Below are 19,803 nucleotides of genomic sequence, written 5' to 3' on the forward strand. Positions count from 1 at the left end.
CAAAGATTCATCCACTCAATAAATATTTATTGAGTGCCCATCAGGCACCAGGCACTGTTCCAGATACTAAGATACAGCGGAGAGAAAAAAAAGACAAGAAAATGCCAGCTCTCACAGAACACACATATTAGTAGGAAAAGTTACAAATAAGAAAAACCGTCAGCTATACAGTATGTTACATGATAAGTGCTACAGAGAAAAATAAGCAGGGAATAGGTCTAAGGAGCATCAGGAGGATTGCAATTTTAAATAGGATGACCAGGGAATGTCTCACTGGAAAGGTGACATCTGAAAATATACCTGAAGATAAAAGAGGTAGAGAAAATTTAAAAAAAATTTTTTTTTCAACCAAAATCTCACTACCCACAAATAACATAATGAACATAAGGTGAAAATAAATTGTTGGGCAGCCCGGGTGGCTCACCAGTTTGGTGCCTGCCTTTGACCCAGGGTGTGATCCTGGAGACCCAGGATCGAGTCCCATGTCAGGCTCCCTGTGTGGAGCCTGCTTCTCCCTCTGCCTGTCTGTGCCTCTCTCTCTCTCTCTCTCTGTCTCTCTCATGAATAAATAAAGATCTTTAAAAATAATAATTTAAAAAAATTTAAAAAAAGAATAAATTGTTTATATATATATATCTGTATATATACATACATATACAGATATCTGGATGATTATATGGATAAATGAACAGGAACATACAGCTAAGAGACATATACTATTATAAAAATGGATTCAAACTAGAAAATATTTTTTCTTTTTAATCAAAATTTATTAAGCATCTATTTTTGTTTTTGGAGATATATAATATATACAGAAATATACAGATTGGTCTATATATCACCCAGATCCAGATTTGAGATTACATTAAGTCTAGAATCCACTCCATTAGAACTGACACTTGAATAGTAAGTCTTCTGACTCATGAACAGGCCCATCTCTCTATCTACACAGGTTTTCCTTTGTTTGTAATGTATCCTAGTTTTCTCTATGAAGGTCTGCTTGTCTTTCAGACTTATTTTAAGCTATCTGCGGCTTTCTGAGGCTATTTAATTGGTATTTTAATAATTTCAATTCTTAATTGTTGCTCAGATAAATACCATTTTATTAACTTTGCATCCTGTGATCTTATTAAATTCAAATTCTAACTTTATATTAATTTGGATTTGCTATATATACGGTGTCATCTGAGAATAACAGTTTTGTTTCCTTTTTATTCCCTAAACTTTGAATTTCATATCCAAAGTTGAAAAGAAGTGGTGATAGCAGGGCAGTAAAGTTTTCCATAATTCCCAATTAAGTATGATGGTTGCTATAGTGGTTTTTTTTTTTTTTGTTTTTTGTTTTTTTTTGGTAAATGCCTTTTATTAGGAAGCTCCCTCAGGACACCTGGGTGGCTCAGCGGTTGAGCATCTGCTTTCAGCTCAGGGCACGATCCTGGGGTCCTGGGATGCGGTCCCACATCAGGCTCCCCACAGGGAGCCTACTTCTCCTTTTGCCTGTGTCTCTGCCTCTTTCTCTCTCATGAATAAATAAAATCTTAAAAAAAAAAAAGAAACTCCCTTCTAGTCCTAGAGTCTGTTTTTTTAATCATAAATGGGTACTAGAGTTTATCAAATGCTTTTTATGACTCTAAAAATATAACTTCTGTACAGTATTTCTGTAAATGCAATAAATAATAATTTTTCAATGACAGATGGGCTTTGTTTTGTATGGCACCATGCTAACTAAACCTTGATTTGTGGTATGAATCCTCCCACCATAGCAGATTTCAAGCTTCCAACACGAGCTCAAGGAACTCATAGGTGGGAAGAGATGGGCACTGATTCTCATAAGCCAATAGGGGCCAGCTCTGGCTTACCTTGGACTTTAGTTATTTCACTAGACCAGCAAGAACAAAGTCATTTCAAATTACCTATTTTATAAAGTCTCACAGATAATCCAGTGAGTAGATAACAGTAAGGACAAAGCTAGTTTAATATTCAAGCCTTTATTAAGTACCTAATAGTGTCTAGCACTGTGCTAGTTGTTGTAAAGGAAAATGGAACTCTTTGAAGAGCTTATAATCTAAATGATCTAAACAAGATTAATAGAATGTGCTTCAAATTTGGGTATGAATCTTAAGATAGTACTATCAATTTATTACTAAAGGAATCCAAAGGTAGGTGTGGGGATAGTATAGGAATTCTTCCAGCAAAGATTATACAGGCCATGAGCTAGGTCTTAATGGACATAATCGAATTTGGACTAGCAAAGAAGAAAGAACACTGTATTAGAGTAACAGAAAGACGTGAAGGAAGGTATGCAGGTAGGAAAGCACATGATCTTAAGAGCTCACAAAGGTGAGATGAAGTCTGTCCATGCTGGGCACTGCTGCGGATTCATTTGCAACAATATCAAGAAACATTTATAGTGACAGAGGTGCGCCTCAATTTCTTAACTATGCCAGCGGCAAGTGGCTAAATGGTAGTACTTCACATTAATAATCAAATATACATACTCATTGTTTTTCTGCATGTAGATGACAGGAAACTCAAAAGTCAATTTTCTATTGAAATTCTTTTTATTAAGACCCCTATAGTTTTCAAGCTGAGAAAAACAATGTTCTTCAACATCTAGGTCACACAGGAACTCAAGTAGCCTCAGAAACCAGCTACCCAAAATTTCTTAAGAGTCCAAGTTCAGACAGAGTCTGAACATTGTATTTATCTGTCCATAAAGAACTCATGGCCTATGTGCTACCATTCAAGGCTAAGTTTAAAATTATGTGATTCCAGAAATAGGCTTAGAACCAGAAATGTAAAAAGCGTAGAAGATGTAAGGTAGAAAAGAGCTATGGTTGGAAGTGATTTGCATACTGAGACACAGTTCTCAAAGTACGTGTAAGAATTAAGTATGATAAAGTATCCATTTATCATCAACACTATACTCACTATTCGGTCATGTACTTTGTCAAATTAAGTAAAATACTCCTTCAAAACAAATTCTGGCTTTATAAAAAATTCTGGATTTCAACTATCATGTAATTATGTGAATTCTCCTAATGATATAATTAACACCAACACTTTATAATTCTGAGGCTAATAAAGAATAAACTATTTTATAAGGCGGCCACAAAGAACTGTTAGTCTGCCAAGTTAACTCCCACTCTCACATAAAAAGTTGTTGAAGAACAGAATTTTCATGTATACAGTCTCAATAATTTCTAATGATTTCTTTGTATCTCATCAATCTAGATACTATTTTCTCCTATACAGAAGATCCCAAAATAAAGAAGCATACACAGAATATAGCCAGTAGTAGGTTATGTCAATTTACTTCATGTAAGAACAGTGTAATTCAGACCTATGATTTTCCATCTAATAGCAACAAAAATAAACTGTACAGAAAAGCCAAAGGCAACCAGGGAGCATTATATGTCAAATGTGCAAATATACTTTAAAATGCAAGTTATTCTATAGTATTTGCAAGGTAGAATTTTATAGTAATTAAGGAATCTACCTCATTCCAACTAACTTCATAATCTTCTGTATATACAGCCAATGCAAATGCACAAGGCACAACTTAGTGTTGATGCTAAAGTGTATAATATACACGTTCAGATTATTTATTTGAAGATATTAAAATAATATTTCATGTTTGTATTTTATTATTTAATGAGACATTAGCTCTTTTCTAAAGCTTCACTGATAACGCATGTGTAGCAAGGACAGATTGTTCCCTGAACTTAAAAGGTAAAAGCCAAGACACTTGGTAGCCTATATTAAAAAAAAAAAAAAAAAAAAAAAAAATCTATATATATGTACACACACATCCACAAGAAACTTCCCATAATTCAAAGGGAGGACATTCCTTTTAGCAGAGGTTCCCATTATAGTATTTCATGACAGTTATTTAAAAAGTATGTATTTATTTGCCATCTGTTTTGGTCAATCTTGCTACAAAAAGACACTGAAGTAGACAATTTTCTTCTTCAAGCTGAAGACAATGCCTAATTTAGAAAGTCTTTCGAGATTGCACAGTGAAAGGTATTATTTAATTAAATATAGAAACTTGTTGCTTTTAAAGAAATTATTGAAATCTACGCAAAGAAAAATGTTAGCCTATCAAACATCAATGAGACTTGGCTAGAACAGAATTCAAAATCTCTCAAGCCCAATCACAGTGCTCTTTGCTGTTTTATTGCCCATCCCTGAGAATAAAGATTCTAGTATTTAAAATTTTTTAATAAAGTAAATACACTTTACATTGATGAGAATGATGCTTAAGAATTGTTTTTCAAAATATAAAATAAGCCCTATTTTATTTTGGTAAAGAAAAAAATATATATAAATGCTCTGTGCAAATACCACCAATTCTAAATATTGCTGTTTCAGTCAATTTTAATCCTCTTTAACTGGGTCATTCCTATTTTTTTTTTTTTTTGCCATTGGTACTTGTATCACTCATTTCATTATATCCATTATTTTATAATTTTTGTTAACAGGAGCATTTAACTGGTAATGGAGCAAAAGTACATATAAAATTAAAGGAACTCTGGAGTGAGATCTGTATTTCCCTGTGGTAAAAGAGTTTTACTGGAAATAATCTGAATGCCATCCAAGAAAGGCAAAAGTACCTATGAAAGAAAGAACACACATGGTAAATGTCTTCCTTATTGTCTTTGGTTTAGCCTTCTTGGCCAAAATCTTCCGTAAACTTCTTTAATTTTAACAAGTCATGTTCATTGACTGTGGGTTTCGTGTTAGATAGTGACCGTAACATATCCGACTGTCAGGGAAAAAGAAGGAAGAAGTATTAGTAATGGCTTCAATCAAATAAAAACCAATACATCATATTATTACTAACTTTCCATCTGAAGTTAAATCAAAGTATTTGCAGTGTACTCTAAGCTACTAACAATAAACTCTCATTTCTTCTGAAGTACATCTTTTTTTTTTTAATTTTTTTAATTTATTTATGATAGTCACACAGACAGAGAGAGAGAGAGGCAGAGACATAGGCAGAGGGAGAAGCAGGCTCCATGCACCGGGAGCCCGGCGTGGGATTCGATCCCGGGTCTCCAGGATCGCGCCCTGGGCCAAAGGCAGGCGCTAAACCGCTGCGCCACCCAGGGATCCCTGAAGTACATCTTTGATCATGTTCTTCCTTTGCACAGCAACTTTAAACTGCTTGCCTTAAAAAAAAATAAACTGCTTGCCTTATCCTGACCACAACTTTCAATGCCTCCCCATTACCCATCGGAAGTATAATCTTCCTAGCCTGAGGATCAAGGCCCTCTAAAATACATCTCTGATCTCTTTTCTGGTCTTAACTATTTTTTCTTAAAACAAGAGTTCACTAAGTGCAATTCAAAAGGAATATAGTCATTCACTTATACTAACATGAAACACAACACAATTTAATTAAAACCAACTAATCAGAATATTTTTTAAAAGGTGTTATTTATTTGAGAGCGAGAGTGTGAGCACCAGTCGGGGAGGAGGGCAGAGGGGGAGGGAGAAGCAGAGCAGGGAGCCAGACTTGGGGCTGGATCCCAGGACCCTGAGACCATGACCTTAGCTGAAGGCAGATGCTTAACTGACTGAGCCACCTAGATGCATGCCCCCAGGATTTTTAACTGTTAAAATTACGATCAAAATGGGAAGAAAACATGCTAGTATCAGGGATTCATTAAAAGATTAACTTCTAGGCTGTGTCTCATAAAACAGTATGAAAAATGGTCAAGAGAACAACATCTTTAAAAAATAATATAGTGGAGTGCCTCGGTGGCTCAGTTGGTTCAGAGTCCTACTCTTGACTTTGGCTCAGGTCATGAGCTCCTGTTCAGTGGGGTGTCTGCTTGAGATTCTCTTTCTCCTCCTCTCCCTTCCTGCCTCCCTGTGCTCACTTGCATGAGCTCTCTAAAATAAATCTTAAATAAAAAATAACATAGCAAGGACTGAAAAAAAAGTTTCTGAAAAACTTCTCAGAGAAGCATTAATACATAAATACATCTATAAATATATACTTATGCACATACAGAAATACATGTATGTTTATAGATCTATGTGTACGTTTCATGTAAATAAATTTCTCCTCTAGAAGTTACTATTCATTCTCACATAACGCTCTTTTGAAGCAGAAGATTTAAAAAACTGTGCTCACCAATAAGAAAATACAAAAATAACAAATGTAGCTTTTCACAGTAAGCTTCCGATAGCTTACAAAACAAGTTTTAAGAATTATTTTAATCCCGGCAGGCCTGGTGGCTCAGCGGTTTAGCACCGCCTTCGGCCCAGGGTGGGATCCTGGAGACCCGGGATCGAGTCCCGTGTCGGGCTCCCTGTATGGGGCCTGCTTCTCCCTCTGCCTGTGTCTCTGCCTCTCTCTCTCTCTCTGTGTGTCTCTCATGAATAAATAAACTCTTTAAAAATGAAAAAAAAAAGAATTATTTTAATCCCTCCAAAATAAACTATAGAAATATAATTTTTTATCATAAACACTTGGTTTCAGGATTTTTTTTTCTACAAGCACTACATTATTTAAACTTTCTATAAAGGTTGAAGAAGTAAAACAGAAAACGTCATTATAAAAACTATGATTTATGCATTAAGCTCTGAGTATTTTATAAAATCTTAGATTCAGAAAAGAAATTTTACCGATTCTACTTTTTGGTAAGTCTTGACAATAATTTATGTCATATAGATAAGAATTCTGGTGATAGTATCCTAGCTATAAGACCTACAAATGTAGAAACCTATGGTTTTTGAAAAATAGCTTTTTCACTTAAAATTAAGTATTTAGTATTTAATTAAAGTAGATTAGTATTTATTAAGTAGTATTTAGTATTTATTAGTAGTATTTATTTCATTAACTTAAAATTATTTAGTATTTATAAACATGCTCGATCACACCAACATTTTCTAATCTCACATGACTGGAAATGTTTGTCTCACAAATGACAAACTATGAATTTTTTTCTTAATAGCAAACAAAATGTCAAACCATGCAAACAACTGGTTCCAAAAGTTTATCCCCAGGGACGTCCATCCATGTCATTTCAATGGCACCAGGGTCACCTGGAGAACAGGGTGTTAGCAGATCATCTACTATTTTGTTGGGATCAGCTCGTGAAGGTCCGCACACCTGGAATAAACAGTAATCTGAAATATTTACTTGAACAAATTAACTTAAGATTTAGGCCATTATCAAGAAACTTGAAAATGTACTATTTTGTATTTTGTTAAAATGTTTGCTTCTAAAAATAAACAGATGAATACACAATAAAATGTAATTATCTTTGGGTAATGGGACAGATTTTGTTTGGTGTTAATTTCTTCTTGATGCTTTCCTGTATTTTGAAATTTCCTATGATAAACTACGTGATCACAAGGAGAAAATGAGTTTAAGTCAAAAAAAAAAAAGAAAAGAAATAGTTATCTGTGGTGAAGGGTTCTTTTTTCTCTAATGCTTATTAAATGGTCTTAGTCCAAAAAAGGGGGCATCTTCAATAATTCTCTTAAGTTTTCTCTATTTTCCAAAACTGAGAAAGTTCTGATATTTGGAAGATTAGTGTGAAATCACTGAATGTTTTCTCAAAAAAAATTTCTCTTTAAAAATAAGTACAAAATTAAATGCTATGTGTAATTTCAATGCTATTTTGTGACTCATAACGGATTTAAAATATTAATATTAATAACGCCCCGAGAAAGAACCCTTGGGACAGGAGTCACATGCAAGTATTTTTTTAGATGACAACAAATCTATACTAAATTGGAGGCTGATTTCACATTTAATATTTTTTTTGACAATGATCAATCTTAAATATTATGTCAGACTTAGGGCAGGTTGCAGAAAAATAAAGATTCTAGGTTTACTTATTATGTGTATTTTATAATCTGTCTTTCCCAACAGAAATTTTAGCTGCAGAGATTTTTGTTTTTTGTAATCCTTTGTGCTGCCAAAGAGAGCACAAGGGATTTTTGTTTTGTTTTTTGTTTTTGATTGTAGTACTTTCTGACTTATCTCTGGGCTCAGAGTAGTACTGTAGACGTTTGATAAATAAACAGGCAATCTTGTTTTTGCTAATTGAAATAATTAGCCTTAAAAATGGGAGTCAAGGATGGACCCACTGAGAGATCTACTCGCTGGTGATGGAGAAGGCCAGATGTTAACGCTGATTTGGCTGCTTCACCTTTATTCTCCTAAAAAGGACCTGGCTACAGGGTCATTTAAGCTGTCCCTGGTGGTCACGTGGAGAACTGAATGAAAAGTTCTGGGTAGGAAAGGACTGAGTTCTGAAGAATCTATAGTTTCTAAATGGTAAAGAGAATTTAAAAGAAAATACAATGGCTAGAACATAAAATTGCCCCTGAGCCTCTCGTGTTTCCCTCAGTAATGAGGTGGCTGTAGGGGGAAGGGCTATTTCCTGGACTACTCAGGTACCATGACAGAGGCGCTTTACAAGAATACTTCATTTCATTCTCACAATTGTACTTTGAGGCAGTGTTATTGCCTTTATTGTAGAGACAATAAAAACGAGACTTAAATGGATAATATAATTGCTCAAGGAGACCTAATAAGTAAATTGTGGAGTCAGGCTTCAAATTCAGGTTTTAATTCAAATTCATCATTTTTTTAAAAAATTTATTGCAGGACAACAGACACAACATATGTAACTTAGTCATAATATATCAGTTTTGTCATTACTGCTGGATTGAGTTTGCTAATAGTTTTTCAGGATTTTCACCATTCAAGTTCATGAGTAATTCGGGATACTGCTGTTCCAGCAATATGGTTGGTCCAAATTACCTCCTCCACTTAAATATCAAGATCACAGTCTTTTTACAATGAATGCTCCATTCATTCAAGCAGACAAAACACTGCATGCGAAGCGAGGCTTCAGATTCTGAAGCACACGTGACCGAGAGGAAACTCACACTTCTGCACCTCTCTGGTGGGATCTCGGGAAACTGTGTTAGCACCCAAGTCCCAGTTCAATCACATTAACATCTGAGTCTCAGACTAATGATCAATGGGTGGTAACAGGCACCTGTTGTAAAGTTTTTGGGAGGACCAAATGACATAGGGACATAAGGAATAGAACACAGTGCCAGGCATATTTAAATATTAGCTATTAGTATTTTTCCTTTGTTAATGAGGTGTAAATGCACCAGATTCTGTGCAAGGATATTCTAGTTACACCAGCAGTAACTATATATTTAAAGTTTCTACACTTATATAAAAATAACAAGTACCTCAAAAATCATTGCATAAAAAATTTTAAAATGTAGGACTATTATTAACAGCCATTAATAAATTTTGTGGGAGAACTTATTTTCAATGAAATCAAAATGTTAATTCTATAAACCCACTAGTTATGAAACCTTCCTGAAATTCTTTGAAGACAAATCAATGATGGTCTTAAAACTTGACTTTTTAAAAATATCTGAAAGGATGGATCAAAGCTCCTCACCTTTTTAAAATGAGTAGCTGACTGCACTTTTCTTACAGGCTGCATTAGTGCATCACGCACAATGATACTTATGTCTGCACCCGAATAACCGTCCGTTTTCTTCCCGAGTTCTCGGAAGTCTGTTTCTGCTAGACTGTTCTGAGTGGTCCCTAAGTGCAGTTTGAACATTGCTGCTCGGGCATGGGCCTCAGGCAAAGGAATATAAATTCGTTTCTCAAATCTTAAAATGAAAGAAAAATTACATCAAGATTACTACATATATTTAAGTTCAATTGAAAATTCAAATTTCTCAAGAAGAAACAAGATGCTCAGATATTCTCATTTATACAAAGCTAATCTGAGTAAATTAAATGGGTCCATAGCTTAACCATATGTATTTAGATTAATAATGGGAAAATATCCAAACACATTAACAACTAAAAAGGAAAACTAAAATAGCCAGAGAGCCAATTTGAAGTAATTTATCCTTTCTCACATGATTTTTGGGTTACTTTGGCCATAGTGTTAATAATGTCTAGAATTCACAACATGATATGTCCCACAAGATTAGTTTCCTACAGAATCATACTCTCAACTCCCGGTCAAGGGATTTATATGGTTAATCATACGAAATAAGAGATGACAAAATAGTTTCTTAAATTCAAAAACAGTAAAGCTACTCAAAATCTAATAAACATGTTTACACAAAATGCCCACTTTATTATAATGGGTACATTAAGAATAATTAATCCTACTAGCTCATAAATGCTGTTTTATGAACAATAACTTTACTCGCTTCTCAGAATTTTAGCTTTAGAGACAGAGAGGAAGCAATAAGGGACAATTTAAATGGACTTTTCTTCCTTCAGGTACCTCTCTGTGGTCTTGAGAATTTTAAATTCCCATGATCTCTAGAGATGAGTTTAGAATTAGCACATTTTTCCAAAACAAACAGCAGATTGATTGCCTTTCTTAATATGGAATGGTAATCCAGCATCCTGGCAAACTATCAAGTGAACAGGATAAAAAGCAGCAAGAACCGGTGCTAATTTTTACGATGCAAAATTCAATGAATGAAATAGGGAATGGTGTGCGTGAAAAGTAATGAATCTATAAACCTTTCCTGTAGCTTAAGTTCAATATGCAATTTAAAAATTATAGACATAAATTTTTTAATGAAAATATATCTTAGTTATCTATCATACTTTAACTTCTATAAATGTCATTTTGCTAACATTTTACATGGAAATTTTCCATTGAAATAGCAAGCTACATTTGTAAGTTTGTGAAGTATCAGTGCCCATGAAGTTTCATTAGAATTAATAATAAGCATTAGGTAATACATTTTCCAATGTGAAAGACTCTGTATATGGGCATCTCTTATCTTCAATATAGCAACCAAGGAAGCAAACAATCACGAGCCTCTCTTCCCCTAACACAGGGGCCGACAGGATTAGGGTATCAAAAAAATTCTGAAAAGTTCTCAGAATGCCTTTTCGTTGGATAAAAAGGGAACTGTTATGACTTGTTACATCCACAGTTAAGAAATAAGACCTTCACTGTATCATCAGACCTTCTTCTGATGGCAGAATCCAGAACCCAGGGTATATTTGTAGCTCCCAGAACCAAAATTCCATCATTGTCTACACCAACACCTGTTATGAAAATAAGAAATATTTTAAATAATTTGTCATTTTAGTGTTTTTGTTTTTTTTTTTTCAATCTCGTCCATATGTTCTGTTAAGAATGTAGTATTTTCAGGATGCCTGGTCGGCTCAGTGGTTGAGCATCTGCCTTTTACTCAGGGTGTGATCTTGGGGTCCTGGGATCTAGTCCTGCATCGGGCTCCCTGTGTCTCTGCCTCCCTCTCTGTCTCTCATGAATAAATACATCTTAAAAAAAAAAAAAAGAAAAAAGAAACCCAATTTAAAAAAAAAAAGGGGGGGGGGTTTCGTTTCCAAAGGCCAGGTAAACAAAGGCAAAAAATGCACTACTAGGACTTCATCAAGATAAAAAGCTTTTTCACAACAAAGGAAACAGTCAACAAAACCAAAAAGGCAAAGGACAGAATGGGAGAAGATATTTGCAAATGACAAATCAGATAAAGGGCTAGTACCCAAAATCTATAAAGAACTTACGAAACTCAACACCCAAAGAACAAATAATCCAATCAAGAAATGGGCAGAAGACATGAAGGGGCATTTCTCCAAAGAAGACACAAATGGCCAACAGACACATGAAGAAATGCTCAACATCACTTGGCATCAGGGAAATACAAATCAAAACCATGAGATACCACCTCACACCAGTCAGAATAGCTAAAATTTAGAAGTCAGGTAACAAAAAGTGTTGGCAAGGATGTGGACAAAAGAAAATCCCACTGTTGGTGGGATTGCAAGCTGGTGCACTCTGGAAAATAGTAAGGAGGTTCTTCAAAAAGTTGAAAATAGAGCCACCCTGCAACCCAGCAATTGCGCTACTAGGTATTTGCCCCAAAGATACAAATGTGGTCATCCAAAGGGGTACCTACACCCAATGTTCATACCACCAATGTCCGCAATAGCCAAACTACGGAAAGAGCCCAGATGTCTACCAACAGACGTGGGAGATATAAATAAATATAAATATAAATATAAATATAAATATAAATAAATATAAATATAAATATAAATATAAATATAAATATAAATATAATATAAATATGTATTTATTTATATAACAAATTACTACTTAGCCATAAAAAAAATGAAATCTTGCCATTTGCAACGACATGGATGGAACAAGAGGATATTATGCTAAGTGAAGTAATTCACAGAAAGACAATTATATGATCTCACTCATATGTGGAACTTAAGAAACAAAGCAGAGAATCATTGGGGAAGAGAGGAAAACATAAAACAAGATGAAATCAGAGAAGGAGACAGATCATAAGAGACTCTTAATCACAGGAAACAAACCAAAGGTCACTGGAGGGGAGAGAGTGGGGTGATGGGGTAACTAGGTGATGGGACATTAAGGAGGGCACATGATATCATGAGCACTAGGTGTTATATAAGACTGATGAATCACTGAGCTCTGCCTTTGAAACCAATAATGCATTATGTTAATTAGTTGAATTTAAATAAAATTTAAAAAAGAAAAAAAAGTGTGGTGTTTTAATGGTAAAGTGACCCGAGAGTCTCTCTGAAAAAGCTGTATTTAATCAAATATCACATTATTCAAATATGATGCAAATATTCCCGAGAATCAAATCTTCTAGATTGCTGACAAATACCATTCATATTCTTCTCAAAATATTTCTTAAAAGATTTCATTTGAAGTTTATATGTTCCTTTTGCTGATACTGTTCGTGGTAGGTTATAAGTGAGTATGTGGATCTCCTTACTGTTTATGCCAGAGCCTTACAGATGATTACAATGGGGTGCAGATTATGTGTGCATATGCAGGACAATCAGAATGAAACATGGCATAATGAAAACACTTAGTCAGCTAAAATGGAGAAATTTGGCTCGAACTTTTTCCATTATTGTGATAACAGCAGTTATACAATAAGTAGAAAATATTTCAGAAGTCAGTACCCCTACCTTGCATTTGAACTAGGAACTCAGTTTTAATTCTACGGGCAGCTTCGCTTTCATTTTCACTTCTTGAGCCACACAGAGAATCAATTTCATCAATGAAGATAATGGAAGGCTTATTCTCTCTGGCAAGTTGGAATAAGTTCTTAACTAGCCTAAAAATAAATAAAAGCTTTCAGTTTCTTAATAAAAACAGTAAATGACACATGACTTAATAAAAAAAAACTAAAATAGAACACATACAGTATTATAAGAACTCTTAAGATTCAATCATGTTTTGGTCCAGAAAATAAAAATGGTACATACAGTTGGATAATTCCATTTATGATTTACTAAACTATATTATATGTAACTACATATGTTATCTTTTCCTATGAAATGAATTTCAAATGAGGGACTGATTTCACAGAAAAATGAATACTTATGTCACTTCTCTGAATGTCTATGAATGATGTAAGAAACCTATTACTTTATAGACTGATATAATGATTCCAGGAAAGAGAAAGTAAAAAAAAAGAAAAGGTCAACTTACTACTTACTTTTCACTTTCACCTAGCCACTTAGAGACAAGGTCAGAGGAAGATATTGAAAAAAATGTTGAGTTGTTTGCTTCTGTTGCTACAGCTTTGGCTAAATAGGACTTTCCTGTTCCAGGCGGTCCAAATAACAGAATTCCCCTCCACGGTGTTCTCTTGCCTAAAATTTGCATTAGAAAAATAACATGAGAATCTCACAACTGTTGATTTCTGTTACTAGAGATATAATTCATACTGAAGAATATTGTGGAAGAGGTTTTCACTCTACAGCTATCAGAATAAAAAACTTTTTAAATTAATCAAACTAAGATAAGTATGTCTTAAAAGTATCTCATTTGCTTTTCATAGGGAACACTTTGTCAAATGCGTTTGCATTGATATAATCTTTCTAGCAGGAAGTTCATTTACTTCACTCATTCATTCAACCACTATGTATTAAAACCACAATGTATAGACAGAGAACTATAAACACAAAAGGATCTCTGCCCTCCCTGGGCTTACAGTCTAAAAGGCACTTCCTGATTGTCTGCTATCTGCAACACTCAGTATCAGAATACTGTAGGATAAACTATGTCCATACAGTGAGGGCAGCTGGAAACATTTTCTTTTAAATATTTATGACTATTGAGAAATGAAACTAACACAGTCTGGTTGATCTGTCCCAAAGTTCTATTCAATTCCTGATTCCACAGGGAAGCATAGTCTAGTATTATAGAGAGCATATCCTTATTCAGATGGTTGGGTAATAAGGAGACTCTACCACTTGAAATCCTAGTTTTGTGAAAATATAACAAGTGAAGAAATCAACTCTTTGTATTTCAATTTTCCTAATAGGAAATAATGCTGCCTAAAATAAAACTGGCTGAGTTACATTTGGTAAAACCATGAAATAAACATTTAAAAAATTTCTAGGTTGAAACTGGACGGAGACATGGTAGCTATGTAAGAACGATATACAGATTACTAATGGCAAAACTAACTACTGTTGTATTTATTGTTATGAAAGCCTCAACTCTGAGTTGAATTCTATCTTCCCATTTTAAATGTCTGAAATTGTAAGTCCGTGTACCCTTAAATGTGGTATATGTGACTGGTGGCAGATGGAGTACTTTTTAGGTAGCATACAAATACTTTTTATTTAAATACATTTTTTTTTAAAAGACTTTGGGAGACAGTGAGCATAAGAGAAAGCATGAGCAGGGAGGCTGATGTGGGGCTTCATCCCAGGACTCTGAGATCATAAATTGAGCTGAAGGCAGATGCTTACCTGACTGAACCACCCAGGTGCCCTATTTAAATAATTTTTAAAATGTGTATTAGAAAAATATTAATTTTTCAATTTATAGTAGACACAAAGCAAAGTTTTAAAATGAAGTTACTACAGAAAAATAAGAAAGATGATTAGTAAGTTCAGTTATAGGCAAAATGATCTATAGTGTTAGGAGTCAAGTGATCACCTCTGCAGAGTAAAGAACTGGCAGAGGGACTTGTGGGTGGGTTATTAGTATTATCTCTTGATATGTGTGATGATGATTACATAAATGTACTTTCTGATCATTTATGAAACTGAACACTTTTAGGTTCCTGCTAGTCTCTATGTCTATGCTGTACTTTGATTTAAAGGAAAATATTTAAAAAATAGTAATGGTACACGTATATGGAAATAATCAGAAATGAGATACATAAATGACTTGTGTTTGGAAAATATTGGTGGTAAGTAATAAAAAATGAACTCAGTCATGCTTTTGTGCCTTATAGGATCATGATGTCAACTTTTACACCATTAATTTTGTATTTCTGAAGTTAGGTTGTGAGTCATAGGTGGCCTGGTGGACAACCAGTGGCCCACAGGTTCTTTCCTCATCACTACTCTATATGACATCACCCTCTGGACCTAATTCAGTTTGAGGCCAATGTCACAGATTTGCTCTCTACACAAATCAGCTGGTTTCTAAAAGGGATATCCTGTTGCACTGTTAGACCGCGGGTATAGCCATACCATAACAGAGGCAGGCTATCAGTCACAACAAGGACAATGTGAGGGAATGCTTCAGCATATACAGATCACCTGCTGCTGGAGCTGTAACTTCAACTACACCACGAAGGTTGGCTTAGCAATATTCTCCTCACAGGGAGAATGAATTGTCTCCAGAGGATAGCTACTTTGTCTGAAAATATTAAATAATTCTTGCTCTTTTTAAAAAGTGGGGGAAACTCTTATAAAACTAGTACATGACCACTGGAAAAACATCAGATGAAACTTCAAAGAAAAGGTAAAAACCATCCATAATCTTATCTCCTAGGCATAACATTTTTATGTCAATCTGTCTAATTTACTTCTCAGCTCACATATTTATTTAATAAATGTGAGTCATACTACACATATTGATAACTTGTGTTCTGATATTTATGTATATGTGGACATCCTTTCATGTCAATTATAACACAGATCTAAATTTCTTAATGTAGACATACCCTGTATTTGAATGAGTGCACAGTATTCCGCTGCATATTGGTGATTTAGCCTATGCTTTTCTGGTTGACATCCGGGTCTTTTTGTAATATATGTATATTGCAAATACATGTACGAAATAAATACCTTTGTGCAGAGGTACATCACCACCTTATAACAATTTGTTTAAGGTGCTAACATATAATATGGTGACAAAAATCCATAATGCTCTACCTCAGCTGTCAATGTGTTTTTAAGGAATCATCAAAAAACCTATTTCACAGTCATCTTACCTGTAAAAAGATGAGGAAATTTAATAGGTAATATCACAGCCTCTTTAAGTGCCTCTTTGGCTCCTTCAAGACCAGCAACATCGCTCCATTTCACATTTGGTCGCTCTATAACAATGGCACCTACAAAAGAAGTATATCATCTTTAAATTAAGGAAGACTATTGCATCAAATGTAGAAGACAACATGAAATAATGACATTCAAGAAATACATTATAAAACTGGAAAAGTTTTATCTATAAAAAACCTTATTGAAATCATGTGATTAGGAAGTAATTGTGGGGCAGAGTCAGCAGGAGTCAGAAAGCTGGGCTGGGTGACTGGCTAACCTAGGGTAGGTCACTTAACTTTTCTATTTCTGCTTCCTCACTGTAAAATGAAAAGAATACTATCTGCCCAAACCACTTAAGATGGGTTAGTGGAGGGATAAAATGACATAATGAATATTTGTGTGTTTGGAAAATCACGAAATATTTTACCACGTGGTTACAATGTTTGAATGCACTGATTCTGAAGTACTGAAAGTACCTGTTCAATGGCGGTTGATCAACTACTTCTTTTTAACAAAAATACCCAGTGATCTAATGCTCTCCTTAAGCACCAAAATAAAAAGATACTTAATAACTTTAACTGGTGATACAGACAAGACAGATGGATGGATGGATGGATGGACAGATAAATAGTAGGGAGAATGAGAGGGAGCGGATGATGAAGGAGAAAGAGAAAATGTGCTCCTGTAGATCTCCAATCCTTTCCTGAGATTTGTTAAATTTTCTTTTTGGCTTCTAAATACCTACTTAAATTTTTTTTTACATTAAAAAGTTATCTGTATGATTTAAGTTTTCAATACAAGATATTCAGAAGCCACAGCAATTGTTGCAGTAAGAGTCCACAAAAGGTTTCCTCTAATATAGCTTATTAGCAAAAGTTTTCAATTATCTTTTATCAAAAACTTTTCAAAAGCTGATTCTAAGGCGATGTGTAATTTTTTTAAGTATAGCAAAACATCACCACTTACACAATCCACTGATTACCAATGAAGTTAGTTTTATGGGTATTTCTTCTTGCTATGAAAGATCATTTATTATTATAAAAGTAGTTATATTACATGACCTACTTATATTATGAAAATCTTTAGCTATAGATTAAAATTAAATGAAATCTGGATGCCTGGCTGGATCAGTCAGAGGAGCATATGACTCTTGAGATTATTTAAAAAAATACAATGTTAAAAAAAAAACTATAAATACTTTCTGCATTCTAAAAGTTCACATTAAGTATAAATTAGAGCCAATTCACCTTTTCTATGTTCCATTCAGCTTAGTATCCCAACATGAGAAAATATTTGTATTATCTGATAGGATTTTGTAATAGTTAAAAAAAAAAAAGGAAATTTACTTTATATATAAGCAGAATCTGGTCAACTTAAGTTTTTTCTAGGTATTAATATTCTAAATATGCCAAAACTTATCTTCACATTTAACTAATATTTTTCAAAATGTAAAGGTCATTTTAGAATATTTAGTGATAAAAATTATTTAGATAAAAACTAATATTATTTAATAAAAGTAGTAATTTAAAAAGGGGAAAAGGATTATTGGGAATAAAGGCCAAACAATTTGTTTCCAATTAGATAAATTTATCCAGTCTTTGATTATACTCATGTTATTAAACCTCAAAAGTCACTAAGCATCAAAACAGCTAACAGAAAACTCAAATAATAAATTCTTTAACTTTATTTTTTTAAGATTTAATTTGTTTATTCGTAAGTGAAACGCAGAGAGAGGCAGAGACATAGGCAAAGGGAGAAGCAGGCTCCCTATGGGGTGCCTGATCCGAGACTCAATCCCAGGACCCCAGGATCATGACCTGAGCCAAAGGCAGATGCTCAACCACAGAGCCACCCAGGCGTCCCAAATTTTAAATTTTAATATATAAACATTGCTCTTAAAGTCATAACTTAAAACAGAAATAGAAGACTTAAAATACTCTTTCAGGAAAAAAGAGGAAAGATTCAAAAAAGGATATTATACAGTGAAACCCACAAGCAAACTATTAAATGAAGATGGAAAAAAGAACTCTGAGATATGATAGGCTAGGACTCCTTTCAAGCTCCACTTCATTCTGAGATTCCAAATAATTTCCTCATTTAAATGTTTTCAGCATTTGTATTTTTGTACATCTCTGGTTCTTATCATTACCGAATTTGAAAGAATGCCCTATTAAAGAAGAAGAAGAAGAAAAATGCCCTATTAAAAACTGGTCTGTACCTTTTCCTGAAACTAAAGATACGCTCCAGCTTTTACTTTGTGGGGGAGAGTGGGAAACAAAACCAAAAGGATGGAAAAAAAATACCAAACACCTTCTGCCCTAGAGCCGAAGTCAGGCCACTTGGCTCAGACCGCTGGATGGTCCAGCAGAACTGACTATGAAGTATGTGTCCCCACTGCTGCGGGCAGTGGTGGTGCAGCAGCACTCAGCTTTTCCTTTTGGACTTTATCCACCACTGAAGTTCTCATTCATAAATGATCCTCACTAACTGTAGTGTTTTTGAGATATTATGCTTATAGTATTCTCCTATATATCCCAGTGGGGCTGGTAAAACAAATAATAGAATAAAAATGAAGACACTAGTTAGTATGGCAAGACTAAAGGACTGGCTGAGCAAAGTATATTCATCATCCACTAACCAACGCTGTGCCTATACAATGGAAATCTTCTCAGCCATGCATTCTTTTTGGCAAGATTCAAAGTAACAAAATACAAAATATTCAACCCAACAATTAACATATCAAAGAACAATCAAATCTCAGTACACAAAGCCAGCAATTAAAAAGATGCCATTTTAGATACACATAGCTACTACCATTTACTGAGGCCCTAAAATTTGTCAGATATAACCTGGCAGTTTTTACACTGTTATAATATTCTGTCTTCCCAGAAATGAAGGTATTAGTAATTTCCATTTTAGAGCTGGGGTATTCCTCTCTGAGAGGTTCAGGAACCTGCCCGTGATCAGATAGCTTTTCAGCAACAGGCTCTGGAGAGGATTCCAGATCTGAATGGAACCAAAATCCACACCCTCTCATCATGCACTATACTACAAGCACAGGAGAATGAAAGGCTTTTTATAGGTGTAGAAGGTAAAAACAAAGCTGGAAGAGATAAATGTAAAAGGTAACACTGAAACAGGATAAAACACAGATGAGAAAGTTCTAGAAACATGAAATAAATCATCAATAATAAGCTACAGCAATAGCAATAAAAGCCAAGTGAGTCCCAATTCACTCTGTTCCTCTGACAATTTGGAAATTTTAATCCATCAGATTTTACAATGTGCTAGAAGTATAAATGCTACCTTTTCTAAAAGGAGGCAAATAAGACAAAATGAAAAAGAGTAAGTTGACTGACAGGTTTTTAAAGGCATATATATAAAAACCAAACAGTATTTTTACTACACGGGAAAAACCAACCTAGTAAAGACCCTATCAGGTAAATTCTATGAAAATGGAC

At 34.3% G+C, this 19,803-nt stretch overlaps 1 protein-coding gene across 2 annotated transcripts in view; it reads right to left on the reverse strand.

Annotated features, from left to right (window-relative positions):
• Positions 1–10: 10 nt before the first annotated feature.
• Positions 11–19,803, reverse strand: part of LOC129495564 (vacuolar protein sorting-associated protein 4B) — a 34,793-nt gene continuing 15,000 nt past the window's right edge. The window contains exons 5-12 of one of the 2 annotated variants that reach the window (XR_008661550.1): positions 16,294–16,413; positions 13,552–13,708; positions 13,019–13,167; positions 11,008–11,089; positions 9,456–9,675; positions 6,986–7,126; positions 4,617–4,768; positions 11–300 (exon numbers count right to left, since the gene is read on the reverse strand). Coding sequence is in view for 1 of the 2 variants with exons in the window: in XM_055303210.1 (XP_055159185.1) it covers positions 4,667–4,768; positions 6,986–7,126; positions 9,456–9,675; positions 11,008–11,089; positions 13,019–13,167; positions 13,552–13,708; positions 16,294–16,413 (971 nt within the window). In the remaining variant the exon portion in view is untranslated. Of the gene's footprint in view, positions 301–3,288; positions 4,769–6,985; positions 7,127–9,455; positions 9,676–11,007; positions 11,090–13,018; positions 13,168–13,551; positions 13,709–16,293; positions 16,414–19,803 lie in introns of those variants that run through there. The other variant, XM_055303210.1, reaches the window with a different exon arrangement.

Source organism: Nyctereutes procyonoides, unplaced genomic scaffold, assembly GCF_905146905.1.
Source record: "Nyctereutes procyonoides isolate TBG_1078 unplaced genomic scaffold, NYPRO_anot_genome, whole genome shotgun sequence".
Taxonomy (NCBI): Eukaryota; Metazoa; Chordata; class Mammalia; order Carnivora; family Canidae; genus Nyctereutes; species Nyctereutes procyonoides.